The sequence below is a fragment of the Rana temporaria genome, chromosome 3 (genome assembly GCF_905171775.1).
Source record: "Rana temporaria chromosome 3, aRanTem1.1, whole genome shotgun sequence".
NCBI lineage: Eukaryota > Metazoa > Chordata > Amphibia > Anura > Ranidae > Rana > Rana temporaria.
In genome coordinates this window covers 35,789,831-35,806,105 of record NC_053491.1, presented here as the reverse complement: position 1 = coordinate 35,806,105, position 16,275 = coordinate 35,789,831, and the positions used below count along the sequence as shown (strand labels likewise).

At 43.5% G+C, this 16,275-nt stretch overlaps 1 protein-coding gene across 1 annotated transcript; it reads left to right on the top strand.

Annotated features, from left to right (window-relative positions):
* Positions 1-1,107: 1,107 nt before the first annotated feature.
* LOC120930334 (40S ribosomal protein S9-like) lies at positions 1,108-14,918 on the top strand. The gene is made up of 2 exons (XM_040341534.1): positions 1,108-1,596; positions 14,712-14,918. The coding sequence occupies exons 1-2, from the start codon at positions 1,108-1,110 to the stop codon at positions 14,916-14,918; spliced, it is 696 nt and encodes a 231-aa protein (XP_040197468.1).
* The last annotated feature ends 1,357 nt before the right edge of the window (positions 14,919-16,275 follow it).

Genomic DNA, 16,275 nt, shown 5'->3' with positions numbered 1-16,275 from the left:
AGGGTACATTTGAAGGCACATATATAAACACAACCTGGCTAAATCTGCCACCCAGTGAAAAGGCCCCCATCAGCTACTACACAGCCTCTGGGACAATTAACCACCAGTGAACTCCAGATAACCTACTGTAATAACCATGCCAATGTTAACAATATAACATCTTATTGGTAAGAGTCATGCATACCAAAGATGAGTGAGTAAGTAACTTGTATAGCGCTACAAATGCAAACTAAATCACCTCAAGATGAGCCCAACCTATAATTCTCAAATATTTTTGAAACAGCATCACCTTCAAAAACCAAGAGACCCCTGCCCGCTGATATGACAAATGACCAAATTGCCTAAAGGATAGAAGAAATACACTCAGGCCTCGTACACACGACCCGACCGTTTTCATCGGACATGTCTGCTGGCAGAATTTGGTCTGATGTGTGTACACACCATCAGACCAAATTCCCCGCGGACAGAATACGCGGTGACGTGGCGGCGACGTGGCGGCGACAATGACGCGGCGACATGCACGAACCCGGAAGTTCAATGCTTCCACGCATGCGTCGAATCACTTCGACGCCATGGGTGGGTTCTTGGGACAGCGGACATGTCTGATGAGTCGTTCTGACCATCGGACATGTCCGACGGACAGGCTTCCAGTGGACAAGTTTCTTAGCATGCTAAGAAACTTTTGTCCGCTGGAAACCTGTCCGCTCGGCCAGGAATCCGGTCCGCTAGGCCCTACACACGGTCGGACATGTCCGCGGAAACTGGTCCGCGGACCAGTTTCAGCAGACATGTTCGGTCGTGTGTACGAGGCCTAAGACAGGTACAAATAGGTACAAATTAAAGGGGTTGTAAAGGTACATTTTTTGTTCCTAAATATCTTCCTTTACCTTAGTGCAGTTCTCCTTCACCCACCTCATCCTTCCATTTTTATTTTTTAACTCAAAACTGTTTTATTAAGGTTTTCAGCGAGATGAAAAGAATTGCCAAACTTTAATCTTCTTCCTCATCATCTCCTCCGCCAGCTCCTCCCTGTCCTTTCTTGGATTTCTTTCTCTTCACACGTCCAGGACGTCCACCACCGTAAGGTGAACATAGGGAGAAGTCTATATGCTTCTGAGAATCCAGCCGCACGATGAACGATGGGATGTTCACTACTTGCTTCCTTTTGAAAAGTCGCGGTTGGACCAGGAGTTGAAATTAATTGGTGAATATGGTCTGCGTAACAAGCGCAAGGTTTGGCGGGTGAAGTTCGCCCTTGCAAAGATCCGTAAGGCTACCAGAGAACTGCTTACTCTAGATGAGAAAGATCCTAAACGACTGGTGCGTATTGGTGTGTTGGATGAGGGGAAGATGAAGCTTGATTACATTCTGGGCTTAAAAATTGAAGATTTCTTGGAAAGGCGTCTCCAAACACAGGTCTTCAAGTTAGGTTTGGTAAAGTCCATTCACCATGCTCATGTCCTCATCAGACAGAGGCATATCCGTGTTCGCAAGCAAGTAGTGAACATCCCATCGTTCATCGTGCGGCTGGATTCTCAGAAGCATATAGACTTCTCCCTACATTCACCTTACGGTGGTCGACACACCCAACTTCTGGCAACTTGCATTTTAGGCTACCCACCGAGCCACGGCGAGGAAAAAGGAAAAAAGCTCATCCTTCCATTTTGCTTTTAAATGTCCTTATTTCTTCTGAGAAATTCTCACTTCCTGTTCTTCTGTCTGTTACTCCACACAGTAATGCAAGGCTTTCTCCCTGGTGTGGAGTGTCGTGCTCGCCCCCTCCCTTGGACTACAGGAGAGTCAGGACGCTTTCTAAGTTGCAGATAGAGAAAGGAGCTGTGTGTTAGTGGGCGTCCTGACTCTCCTGTAGTCCAAGGGAGGGGGCGAGCACAACACTTCACACCAGGGAGAAAGCCTCGCATTACTGTGTGGAGTTACAGACAGAAGAACAGGAAGTGAGGATTTCCCAGAAGAAATAAGGACATTTAAAAGCAAAATGGAAGGATGAGGTAAGTGAAGGAGGACTGCACTAAGGTAAAGGAAGCTTTTTAGGAAAAAAAATTGTACATTTACAACTCCTTTAAGTCCTTTCAGGTACCTGATTCCAAAGTCTTTGAATGTTTTATGTTGTGATTCTAGAGGTGAAGTGTCTCAAACAGGATCACATACAGGAATAGAAACTTTACAGATGTATTTTTTCTTCTCAAGTCTATCCAAAACTCAAAAAAGAAAAAAAAAAATCTTTCCTGGAGCTAGGCTTTAAAGCTCTTCTCTGGTTAATATATCCCCTCTTTAATCCTCTCCTTTCACCCTTTGTAACCCATTCAGCAGTTTTGAAATGATAAAAATAGCTTCTTTTCTTTTACACTCACATAAGTCTGCTATTCATACCCTTTGCGGCTTTTCAGAATGACAACTTCAGTACTACAGTCTATGCCCACAGACTGGACACCTCTTCTTGATGACTTCATACCACTCCCATGAGTCAGATCAATACGAAGTGTACTCATCACCTAGGTAGAGATATGGAGACCCCAAAAAACCCTCATCCTCAATAAAGAATCGAAAATTTGAAAACTGAGCATTGCATGACCATGAATTTAGGTGGTTAGAAAGGGGTTTTAGCAAAGTTTAGTTTAACCACTTCCCTACCGTAGGACGTCATATGACGTCCTGGACTTTAGGGAGGGATATCTGAATGATGGGTGCAGCTACAGGTATCATTCAGATATCCTTCTTTTCAGACGGCGATTCTGCGCACCATAAGAATGATCATAGCGGCGGTTCCGCCATCTGGTGCTTCTCCGGGCTCTCCCGTGCCATCGGAGGCCCGGAGAATGAATCGGCCGCTGCCGGATAAGGAGGATAGAGATTTCCGGTGACCAAATGGTTACTGGTCACCTCTATGACCATCGGAGGCCCGGGCGCGACGTTATGACATCACGCCCAAGTACCCGGAAGTAAACAAAGCCGCAGTCGCAGCTGAAAGCATGAGATCAGTGAATTTTTTTTCCCCAATCTTATGCTTTCCAGCCTGGAGGAGAGATGTGGGGTCTTATTGACCCCACATCTCTCCATAAAGAGGACCTGTCACACACTATTCCAATTACAAGGGATGTTTACATTCCTTGTAATATGAATAAAAGTAATAAAAAAAAAAAGTAAAAAAAAAAAAGTAAAACGCTCTTGTCCCCAGTAGCTCGCGCTCAGAAGCGAACGCGCATGTAAGTCCCGCCAACATATGTAAACGCCGTTCAAACCACACATGTAAGGTATCGCCGCGTGCGTTAGAGCGCAAGCAATAATTCTAGTACTAGACCTTCTCTGTAACTCTAAACTGTTAACCTGTTAAAAAAATTTAAAGCGTCGCCTATGGAGATTTTTAAGTACCGAAGTTTGGCGGCATTCCATGAGTGTGCGCAATTTTAAAGCGTGACAAGTTAGGTTTCTATTTACTCGGCGTAACATCATCTTTCACATTATACAAAAAAATTGGGCTAACTTTATTGTTTTGTTATTTTTGAATTCATGAAACCATATTTTATCCAAAAAAAGGCGTTTGAAAAATGATTGCGCAAATACCGTTGGAGATAAAAAGTTGCAATGACCGCCACACAGGCATGTAAATGAAAGAGTGCGTTCGCCAATGTCACCTCCGGTACCTCTTGGTGGACTCTTGGTTACACTCGTACACGTATTCGTCACTTCATGTGACTTCTTCTATGTGAGTACCCTAGTGTATTATTTTGTTAATAAACCATTTTTTAAAACAATACTGCACTATTGGCACTTTATCTCTCTGGGTGCGAGTCACTGTCATTTCTCGGACGTGACTACCGAGAGGGATCTATCTCTTCAATTACAGTCCATCCGGATAACACCCTATGCGGATACGACCAGAAAGTGTACTTGGGCTTATATGCTGTTACCTTACAGCAGTAAGGTAAGGGGACATCTTCACTTATTTTGAAGAGAACACCGGAAACCTTCTTTTCTTCACGTTATTTTGGCATCTACACCAGCACTTTTATATTTTGGATTCTTTCCTTTGTTATGCTTATAGGCTTTTTGTTGCATGGACATTTAACTTAGCCTATCCCAGTCACTGTTGTGTGTTGTGTTATGCATGCTGTACACCTCATTGTTTAATAATACACCATTTATTATTGTACTACACTTTATGATACCAGCACTGTCACTTTGTATTATCCTACTTTTGCAAGGCTGGATTAACTGCACCGTAGCATGTTTATTTTTGATGTCATTATTTATTCACTATTGTCATTATGATCAGTAGTCAGATTGTATCTTTTTACATATAAGGATTTGCTACACTTTCTCTACACTTGTACCCTATTCCCTATTTAAAGCGCAGCACTAACCTTTTCTTTATACAGATTAGACATTCTTATAATATGTCAAAAAAGTTAGATTTTATTTCCATCATTTACACTTTCAAAATTACAGAAAACAAAAAAATGGCGTCTGCAAAAGTGTGGGCACCCTGCAGAATTTATAGCATGCACTGCCCCCTTTGCAAAGCTGAGACCTGCCAGTGTCATGGATTGTTCTCAATCATTGTCTGGGAAGACCAGGTAATGTCACTCTCAAAAGTTTTAAATGCCCAGACTCATCTGACCTTGCCCCAACAATCAGCACCATGGGTTCTTCTAAGCAGTTGTCTAGAAAACTGAAACTGGAAATAGTTGACGCTCACAAAGCTGGAGAAGCTATAAGAAGATTGCAAAGCGTTTTCATATGTCAATATCCTCTGTTCAGAAAGTAATTAAGAAATGGCAGTCATCAGGAACAGTGGAAGTTAAAGCAAGATCTGGAAGACCAAGAAAAATATCAGACAGAACAGCTTGCAGGATTGTGAGAAAAGCAATTCAAAACCCACGTTTGACTGCACGATCCCTCCAGAAAGATCTGGCAGACACTGGAGTTGTGGTTGTGGAATACCACTATAAAGAGATACCTGTACAAATATGGTCTTCATGGAAGAGTCATCAGAAGAAAACCTCTTCTACGTCCTCACCACAAAAATCAGTGTTTGAACTTTGCAAATGAACAAGCCTGATGCATTTTGGAAACAAGTTCTATGGACCGATGAGGTTAAAATATAACTTTTTGGCCGGAATGAGCAAAGGTACGTTTGGAGAAGAAAGGGCACAGCATTTAATGAAAAGAACCTCTGTGCAACTGTTAAGCATGGGGGTGGATCAATCATGCTTTGGGGTTGTATTGCAGCCAGTGGCACAGGGAACATTTCACGAGTAGAAGGAAAAATGGATTCAATAAAATTTCAGCAAATTTTGGATGGTAACTTGATGCCATCTGTGAAAAAGCTGAAGTTAAAGAGAGGATGGCTTCTACAAATGGATAATGATCCTAAACACACCTCAAAATCCACGGGGGATTACATCAAGAGGCGTAAACTGAAGGTTTTGCCATGGCCTTCACAATCTCCTGACCTCAACATAATTGAAAATCTATGGATAGACCTTAAAAGAGCAGTGCGTGACAGACAGCCCAGAGATCTCAAAGAACTGGAAGACTTTTGTAAGGAAGAATGGGCAAAGATACCTCAAACAAGAATTGAAAGATTCTTGGCTGGCTACAAAAAGCGTTTACAAGCTGTGATACTTGCCAAAGGGGGCAGTACAAGATATTAACTCTTCAGGGTGCTCAAACTTTTGCAGACACCATTTTTTTGTTTTCTGTAATTTTGAAAGTGTAAATGATGGAAATAAAATCTAACTTTTTTTGACATATTATAAGAATGTCTAATCTGTAGTTTGATGCCTTTTGGAGAATTTTCCATCTTTCCTTGGCTTCGTTATGCACATTAATACAATTTTTTACCTGGGGTGCCCAAACTTTCAATCCCCACTATATGTACGGTTTTGCTAACACATGTCAAAGTTGCAAAATTGTACTAAGGCATTTAGATTTGTTTTACCCTTATGCCCTGTACACACGATCGGTTCGTCTGATGAAAACGGTCCAATGGCCAGCTTTCATCAGACGAACCGATCGTGTGTGGGCCCCATCGTTTTTTTTCCCATCGGTGAAAAAACTTAGAACCTGTTTTAAAATTATCTGATGGTTAAAAAAACGATAGAAAAAAAACGATCGTCTGTGGGCAAGTCCATCGGTTAAAAATCCATGCATGCTCAGAATCAAGTCGACGCATACTCGGAAGCATTGAACTTCATTTTTCTCGGCATGTCGTTGTGTTTTACGTCACCGCGTTCTGACACGAACAGATTTTTGACTGATGGTGTGTAGGCAAGACTGATGAAAGTCAGCTTCATCGAATATCTGATGAAAAAATCCATCAGACCGTTTTCATCGGATGAACCGATCGTGTGTACGTGGCATTAGGCGCGAAGGAGTTAACATAGTTTTTATCAAATAATCCATTGTTGGTTTTTCCATGACAAGTCATTTTTTAGTGAGTTTTAGGAGGACAATTATAATGTAAGCTTGTTCAATAAGGCAAGGTAAAATCAATCTTCTTCAAAATACAGTAACCCATAGTAACTAATTAAAAACCATCCTTCATAGACTTGACTTCATTAAACTGAGATCCTATTGCTGGGGCCTATGGCACTTTGCATACAATCACTGATTTTTTTTTGTGCCAATGTATTAAATGAGCACAGAAGTGTTTGTTCTGACCTATATCATTTTTCTTAGCTGTAAATTCTTTTTCAGATGATTATGGAATGACTGTGTACCCAGCACTGAGTACGAGAAGACAGTGTGTGCTCTGCATAAAATACAGTCCTACCTCCACTGTTTTTTTTTTTTTACTAATTCACTTTTACATCATAAGAAGCATAATATTGTTTAATAAATGTTTTCGCGGTAGGGAAAAAAACAATTAGGGATATATCTCATGAACCATCCAGATTAAATGCCCAAGTTTATACTTGCAATTTTCATGACTAATAACTTTGTAAAACCTCGCTTGTACAAGGAATGTTTAAGTGATAAATTAGAATAGCAAAAATGTTGCAGTCACATTTATCAAACAAAGTGATGGTTTGTATTTGTCCTGACATTTATACAGCCTTGGAAAGAGCTATTCCTTCTTGCTTAACTCTACATTATTACTGTTGTATTCTAGCTAATGGCCCTGTAAGCACGCTATTGGGGTTATTCAAAGAACAACAATAATGCGTGGGACTCAACAGCAAACAGTTAGATTGCAGTTTACTATAATTTTTGGAGTAGAGTTACCGCACTTTGTAAATCCATACAGCTTTAAACTTAATAAACATGAAAGGTTTTGGGATATTGAGCCCAACCTAACAGTTTTTTCAGGAGTCACCAGTGGTGTATTTAGGTTTTGTGCTGCCCTAGGCCTGACTAAACTCGTGCACCCCCTAATTTAAATATGATCCACCCTGTCCTGTCAAGGCCACGCCCCTTCCTGTTTAAGACCCGTCCTGAAATTTTGGGGAGTGGGGAGACTAGTTCTTAGGGTCTGGGGAATGGATTCCCTTAATTTGCATAGATTTCCTCTCCTTTATTGTTCGGCTATGGGGCAGGAAATTAAGGGAAATCTCTGCAATGGGACAGAAATGGTAAAAAAATAAACTGACAGGGGCTATAACCCTCCCTTACTAATGAAAAATAAAAGTGTTGCCTATAGTTCTACTTTAAGCACACATTTCTGATAATTTTATGGAGAGGACTAAGAAGATATAATCATGCCAATGGTGCAGCAGAAAACATATAGCACAGTGAGGAAGGTTTGTGTTCCAGGCTGATAAGACAGTCAAAATTAGAAGCAGCTTGTGTTACACTAACAGTGTAGCGCAAGCCGGCAGGGACTCTTTCTGTGCTGCCCCCCTGCAAAGTGCTGCCCTAGGCCCAGGCCTAGTTGGATCATCACTGTCACTTGTGAGTGTTGGCCAGTGGCCACCAAAGACCGCTCTATAATGGTGAGGGGACTCTCTCACTATTCACCCAGGACAGGTCCCTTTAGGCATGCTTCTTCAGTCACCTCATGAAGCAACTGGAGTAGAGTGCAAGCTCATGCTCCAATACAGCCCAGCAAGCCAAGAGAATCCTGTGTGGCCTCTTTCCCTAAAGGTTGGGTTACCAGCACCTTCCCACCACTTGCCCACCTTCCACCAGTGACATTATATAATCATGGTAACTAGGGTTGTCCCGATACCACTTTTTTGAGACCGAGTACAAGTACCGATACTTTTTTTCAAGTACTCGCCGATACCGAATACCGATACTTTTTTTAATGTCACGTGACAAAGGCATATTTCTTTTTTTTTTTACTATTTTTTTTTTTTTTTACAGTATTGGATTGTCAGTGTGTTTTTTTTATTTTGTTATTATTATTAACATTTTATTTTTTAAATTATTTATTGCAATTTTTTTTTAATCAGCCCTGTTGGGGGGCTTTGGTGAGATATCAGACCTCTGACATCTCCCCTTTGAGACAGGGAAAGGGACTAAGGACACAGATTCCCCAGTCCCTTTCTCAGCAGCCTCAGCTGTGCTGAAAATGAATGGACAGAAGACATTCATAAACTGAAACATTGTAAACACAGGTGGCAAAAACCTTTGGAGGATGGCCTGGTGTCATGAATGGCAGCAAAGAAGCCACTTCTCTCCAGGAAAAACATCAGAGGCAGACATTCTGCAAAAGGTACAGGGATTGGACTGCTGAGTCCTTCGTAAGCCATGGAGTAAAGTAATTTTCTCTGATTAATCCACTTTCCTATTGTTTGGGGCATCTGTAAAAAAATCTTGTCCGGAGAAGAAAAGTTGAGCGCTACCATCAGTCCTGTGTCATGCCAACAGTAAAGCATCCTGAGACCATTCATGTGTGGGGTTGCTTCTCAGCCAAGGGAGTGGGCTCACTCACAATTTTGCTTAAGAACACAGCCATGAATAAAGAATGGTACAAAAACATCCTCCAAGAGCAACTTCTCCCAACCATCCAAGAACAGTTTGGTGAGCAACAATGCCTTTTCCAGTATGACGAGGCAAAAGTGATAACTAAGTGGCTCAGGGGAACAAAACATCAACATTTTGGGTCCATGGCCACGAAACTCCCCAGACCTTAATCCTATTGAGAACTTGTGGTCAATCCTCAAGAGGCGAGTGAACGAAAAACCTCCACAATTTCTGACAAACTCCAAGCATTGATTATGCCAAAATGGGCTGCCATCAGTCAGGATGTGGCCCAGAGGTTGATTGACATCATGCCAGGGAGAATTGCAGAGGTCTTGAAAAATAAGGCTGCTTTCACATTGGGCGGTGGAGCCGCGGTGACGGTATAGCCACGCTATTTGTAGCGACGCTATACCGTCGTATTTACCGCGATATTCAGGCACTAGTGGTGAGGTTTCAACCCCCGCTAGCGGCCGAAAAAGGGTTAATACCGCCCGTGTTGCGGGCGGTATTACCGCGGTTTCCCATTGATTTCAATGGGAAGGCGCGGTATAGGAGCGGTAAACACACCGCTCCTATACCGCTCCAAAGATGCGGCTAGCAGGACTTTTGGAGCGGTCCTGCTACCGCACCGCTTCAGTGTGAAAGCCTTCGGCCTTTCACATTGAAGCCTGCAGGGCATGATTTTTTCATGCGGTATAGCAGCGCTATTCTTAGTGCTGTACCGCATGAAAAACGCCTCAATGTGAAAGGGGCCTAAGTGTGAACACTACAAATATTGACTGTTTGCGTAAACTTAATGTAATTGTTAAAACAAAAAGCCTTTGCCACTTATTAAATGCTTGTAATTATATTTCAAGGGGTTGTAAAGGTTCATTTTTTTTATTTTCTAAATAGGTTCCTTTAAGCTAGTGCATTGTTGGTTCACTTACCTTTTCCTTCGATTTGCCTTCTAAATGTTTTTTTTTCTTTGTTTTCTTTGTCTGAATTTCTTACTTCCCGTTCCTCCTCAGTAAGCTGTTCTGGCTGACTAACCCCCAGCCAGAACGGCTCGGATGATGGGGGCAAGCTTACTGAGGAGAAACAGGAAGTGAGAAGTTCAGACAAAGAAAAAAAACATTTATAGCTATATTCACAAAGAGTTACGCCGGCGTATCAGTCGTAACTCGGAATCTAAGCCGTCGTACATTTAAGTGTATTCTCAAATTGAGTTACACTTAAATGTAGCTAAGATACGACTGCCTGCGCTTTGTATTTTAGCTGTCTAGTTCCGCCGGCCGCTAGGGGCGTGAACGCTGATTTACGCCTAGAATGCGTAAATCAGCGAGATACGCCGATTCACGAACGTACGCTTGCCCGTTGCAGTAAATATACGCCATTTACGTAAGGCGTTTTCCGGCGTAAAGTTAGTCGAACAAATAGCTGGCCTAGCCAATGTTAAGTATGAACGTCGTTCCCGCGTCAAATTTTGAAAATTTTACGTCATTTGCGTAAGTCGTCCATGAATGGGGCTGGACGTAATTTACGTTCACGTCGAAAAGCAATACGTCCTCGCGGCGTACTTTGGAGCAATGCACACTGGGATATGTCCACGGACGGCGTATGCGCCGTTCGTTAAAAACGTCAATCACGTCAGGTCACGAATCATTTACATAAAACCCGCTCCCTGTTCCTCATTTGAATTAGGCGCGCTTACGCCAGCCCATTTACGCTATGCCGCCGTAACTTAGGAGGCAAGTGCTTTGTTAATACAGCACTTGCCTCTCTGACTTACAGCGGCGTAGCGTAAATACGATACGCTATGCCGGGTCAAAATTAATCCAACATACCTGAATCCAGCTATTAGAAGGGAAATCGAAGGAAAAGGTAAGTGAACCAACAATGCACTAGCTTAAAGGAACCTATTTAGAAACGAAAAAACAAACCTTTACAACCCCTTTTAGTATACATTATATATAGTAACATCTGACAAAAAGATCTAAAAACACTGAAGCAGCAGACTTTGTGAAAATTCATAGTTGTGTCATTCTCAAAACTTTTGACCACGGCTGTATACTCCAACAAGCATCAATCTTATTCCCAGCATCACTTTATCCCTCCCATTCTCCATGGAACAAATACGTTTTTCCCATAATAGTCAAACACCTTTTGTAAGTTAATTTCTTCTAGTCTCGGTTCTGTTTCTTATAGGTGTCCAGTATCGGTTCTAACATAAGGTGGCACCAATGGCCCGGATTCACATACATTTGCGCATATTTATGCCGGCGTAGCGTATCTTTTTTAGGCTACGCCGGCGTAGCGCAGAGCGCCAAGCACAATATTCACAAAGCACTCGCCCCCAAATCTATGCTGGGTTTCCTCGGCGTAAGCCAGCGTAGGTGGAAGTGGGCGTGAGCCATGCCAATGAGGCGTGACCCCATGTAAATGATGGACTGAGCGTCATAAAGATACGAATAACGTACGGCGCATGCGCCGTCCCGTGGACGCAACCCAGTGCGCATGCGCAGAATCACGTCGGAAATACTCCCTAAGATACGACGGATCACTGCCTACGACGTGAACGTAACCTACGCCCAGCCCTATTCACGTACTACTACGTAAACAACGTAAAATACGACGGCTGTTCCCTGGTCCATACCTTTGCTTGAGTTGCGCCTCATAGATGGGGAATAACTATACGCCGAACGTAAGCCTTACGCAAACCGCGTATATTATGCGCCGGGCGCAACTACCTTCGTGAATCGACGTATGTCCCTGATTTGCATATTTGCAATGAGGCGGCCAGCGTAAATATGCGCCCATGATACGCCGGCGTAGGAAAGTTACGTCGGTCGGATGAAGCCTATTTTCAGGCGTATCTAGTTCTGTAGGCACGGCGCACAGATACGACGGCGCATAGTTACACTTACGCAGCGTATATCGAGATACGTCGGCGTAAGTGCTTTGTGAATCCGGGCCAATATTCCTAAACTTACCCCAAATGTGACCATATTGGTCTAACCAGTCCCATTTCGTAAGCCATCCTTTTGAATACAAAAGGTAGTACTGTCTCTCCACAACAGGAACAAGTAGGACATAGGTGCTGCTTAAAGTATTGTTAAAGAGCAATATCTAGGTTAAAATTCTAGCATGGCACGTGGAATATAGAATTTATTTATATATTTTTTTGTTTATGGTCTCATAAACCAGATAGCTGGAAAAGTGTGGCCAAGCATATTAATTTCTCAACATTTCCTTGTACCTTATCCTCCGACTGATCCCCAATCATTCCACGAGTACAATTACCAGCACTGGGTGTGGATCACTGAGCACATCCATTTGTTAGAGTCATACTCATCCCAACTAATATATTGGCAGTTAGTCAGAAGGAACATGTTTCAGATATAATCACCTGCTGTATAATTGGGAATAAGATATACAGTATGCTTCAGATATTACATGTTATTTCTTCTATCACCTCTACACATGCAGATACAGCCAATACATTGGAGGCTATTCTCTGCTACTGAGTACATTTTCCCTTATAAATTACTATACTATATTTAAAGTTATATATGGTTGATCTTTCCCCTTAAAATGTTGTATCTTTCGTATTAACTTTTTTCTTGTAAGCTCTTATTTGAAGGGGTCTCTTTTCTTCAGTTATATCTTTTACAGTTTATAATCACTGTATACTATATATTCAGTATATACCTTAATTCAAAGCAATACAGGACCTGAGGTTTTATACAAGTAAACATAATAATTTGACCTTTCACAGCTCCTAGACTTGTTGCCCTTACTACTGATGTCAGGTCCTTCAATTAACCACTTGCTGCCCGCCCTATAACAAAATGACGGCGGCAAAGTAGTTTCAATACCCTGACTGGACGTCATATGACGTCCTCAGGATATTGAGGGGGGGGGCGCGCCTGGGGGCACGAATCGCGGCGATCGTTGTTGCATGAAGTCAGTCTGACACCCCGCAACACCGATCTAGGTAAAGAGTCTCTGACGGAGACTCTTTACCACGTGATCAGCCATGTCCAATCATGGCTGATCACGATGTAAACAAGGCTTTTCCTCACTCGCGTTTGTCAGACGCGAGTACAGGAGAGCCGATTGGCTGCTTTTCTGACAAGGGGGGTTTGTGCTGATCAATTATCAGCACAGCCCCCCCCCCCGAGTATGCCCACACTAGACCACCAGGGATGCCACTAGACCACCAGGGATGCCACCAGACCACCAAGGATGCCCACCACCAGGTATGCAACTCTAGACCACCAGGGATGCCAATCAGTGCCCACAATGGATGCCAATCAGTGCCCACAATGGATGCCAATCAGTACCCACAATGGGCATCACTGATTGGCAGGTATTGTTGTTTGGCACTGATTTGCATCCATAAGTACAATACAGTACATCCGTGCCACCTATCAGTGCCCATCCATGCCCATCTGTGCCACCTATCAGTGCCTATTCATTCCCATCCGTACCACCTATCAGTGCCCATCCATGCCACCTATCTGTGCCCATCCGTGTCGCCTATACGTGCCACCTATCTGTGCCAATCCGTGCCGTCTATCTGTGCCCATCCGTGCCACCTATCTGTGCCTATCCGTGCCACCTATCAGTGCCCATCTGTGCCGCCTATCAGTGCCCATCCGTGCCACCTATCAGTGTCCCATCAATGCTGCATAATAGTGCCCATCAGTGCCCATCAATTCCACCTCATCAGTGCCCATCAGTGCAGCCCCATCAGTGTCCATCAGTGAAGGAGAAAACGTACTTATTTACAAAGTTTTGTAACGGAAGTTAAAAAAAACATTTGTTTTTCCAAAATTTTGGTCTTTTTTAATTTATTTAGCAGAAAATAAAAATCCCAGAGGTGATCAAATACCACCAAAAGAAAGCTCTATTTGTGGGAACAAAATGATACAAATTTTGTTTGGGTACAGTGTAGCATGACCGCGCAATTGTCATTCAAAGTACAACAGCGCTGGAAGCTGAAAATTGGTCTGGGCAGGAAGGTGTATAAGTGCCCTGTATGGAAGTGGTTAACCTCCTTGGCGGTATTCCCGAGCGTGACTCGGGTGGTTTTTCCATGCTAGGATCGGTATCCCCGAGTCACGCTCGGGGTAGATGTGCAGAGCGTGCAGCGGCGCGGCTTACCTTCTCGCTGAATCCACAGGATTGGTTTACTTACCTTGTCCCTGGATCCAGCGATGCCACCGTGCTGTGTGAGCGAGCTGGTCCTCGCTCGATTCACAGTGTCCCCGTGTGCCGCCGATCTCCGTTCCCTGCGACGTTACGACGCACTGGGGTTGAGAACGATGCCAAATTCAAAAAAGTAAACAAACACATTACATACAGTATACTGTAATCTTATAGATTACAGTACTGTATGTAAAAAATACACACCCCCCCCCCTTTGTCCCTAGTGGTCTGCCCAGTGCCCTACATGTTCTTTTATATAATAAAAACTGTTCTTTCTGTCTGCAAACTGTAGATTGTCCATAGCAACCAAAAGTGTCCCTTTATGTAAAAAATGGTTTTAGAGCAGCTAGAAAACAGCGATAATAAATTATAATCACTTGCAGAATTGAGCGATAGCGATTTGTGGGGAAATTCGTCATAAAAAAAATAAAAGTAATGACAGCGACAATTCTGCAACTGAGCAAATTTCAGTGATTTTGAGTTGATTACATTATTGAATAATTTTTATTATAATTATATTACTATTTGTTATAATTATTTATAATTATTTATTATATTATAATTTATAATTTTGTTTTTAAAAAAAGGGAAGGGCACAGGCGCCAGGCTCTAGTAAACTGGAGCTTGGAAACACAGGAGTCCTTCCTGTGGTAGTATGGCGTCTGGTAACAAACTATGCTCAGCAGCAGCCAGGCAAACAGAAGCAGGGTCAGGATCAAGTTCAAGGTCAGGAGATGGAATCAGGGTCAGAAGTCCAAGCCAAGGATGGTAAGACAAGAGAGCAGCAGACATAAAAGTCAAGGGCGATCCAAGAGAGATGTCAAGCGTAGCTGGGTCAGAAACAAGGTAAGCAGACTTTCAGGAACTAGGATCACAGGAACCAGAGCTGAAGACAATCCAGCACTGAGCCCAGGCATACCCTGGGTTTAAATAGGCCACTGGGCACCAAGATGTATGTTCCAATGCTAATGTAGCGCTACCCCCTCAGGAGCCGCTGGTTTGTTGTTGGGATCGGCATATTTAAGTTACCTCTTAGTGTTGTCTAGGGGTGTAATTGCTGAGTAGAGTAGTGAGCGAATGTCCAGTCAATGAAGGAAGGTTTTTCAATGCTTTATTTCCAGGCCCAACATGGCCAACATCAACATGAGGTATAGCAAAAAGGTTTATGAAGCAAGAGAGAACTTTGCAGTATCAGGCCTGGATATGAGAAAGAGCAATCCTGCTCTCAGTACTTAGCACAGTAGTGGTAGATTCAGTTCGTCGCCACTCTAGCCAGAGTGGGTGAAGTGCCCCCGGACAGACTTCTGCCTCAAGCATGGCAGCCGAAGTGTCACTTTAAATTGCTGGGAGGAACAGGCCTCTGCCAGAGACCTGGCTCTAGGGCCTCTGCCACAGGCATGTTACTTGAATGAGTTGAACGGATTGAGCGAATCCTCCCAGTAGATTAAGTTAAGGTCACCGGATGACAGCTGAAGTGTACCTGTCAACATCCCTGTCACCAGATCCCCGATGGTTCGTTCAAGCCCTATTGGACAACCTGCCTCCGGGTTCTCCTTAAGCTGACCCCCATCGAACGGCATCCAGCCTGGGATCTCCTCAATAGAGTTGGGGACCCAGTAAGTCACTGGGGCCCTTTTCATTAGCGTGGAGCTCCGCGTAGCATGCGACCCCGGCCTGGTAGGCCATCGCCGGGGTCCATTGGATGCGCACACCCTGAAGGTGGGTGCCGCACCTGGAACCTGGAACCCGCGAAGAACCGTCAAAAATGGCATCTGCCACAGATATACTCTCCCCCGGCATGCCCCGCGAGGGAAAACTCCTTTAATTGGCTGCTGGGGAAAAGTGGCTGTGCCAGAACCCCTCTAGCGCCACCTGTCACCCAGAGGTGGGAACAGCACTCCTGGAGCGCAGACTGACCTACAGGACAGTTCAGGAATGACAGCAGCCCAAATTTAGCGAATTGTGAATGGGAGCAAAATAACTCTTCCATTTCCCACTAACTTTAGCGTAGTGCCCATACTGAAAGTAAGGGGGCGCTACACTAATATGTACATTCTTGTCCTTGCACATCTAGTTGGGCTTCTATGCACATGAAAATGAACACTTGCTGTATGAGATCCTTGATAATCAGGCTATATTTGCATTATACAC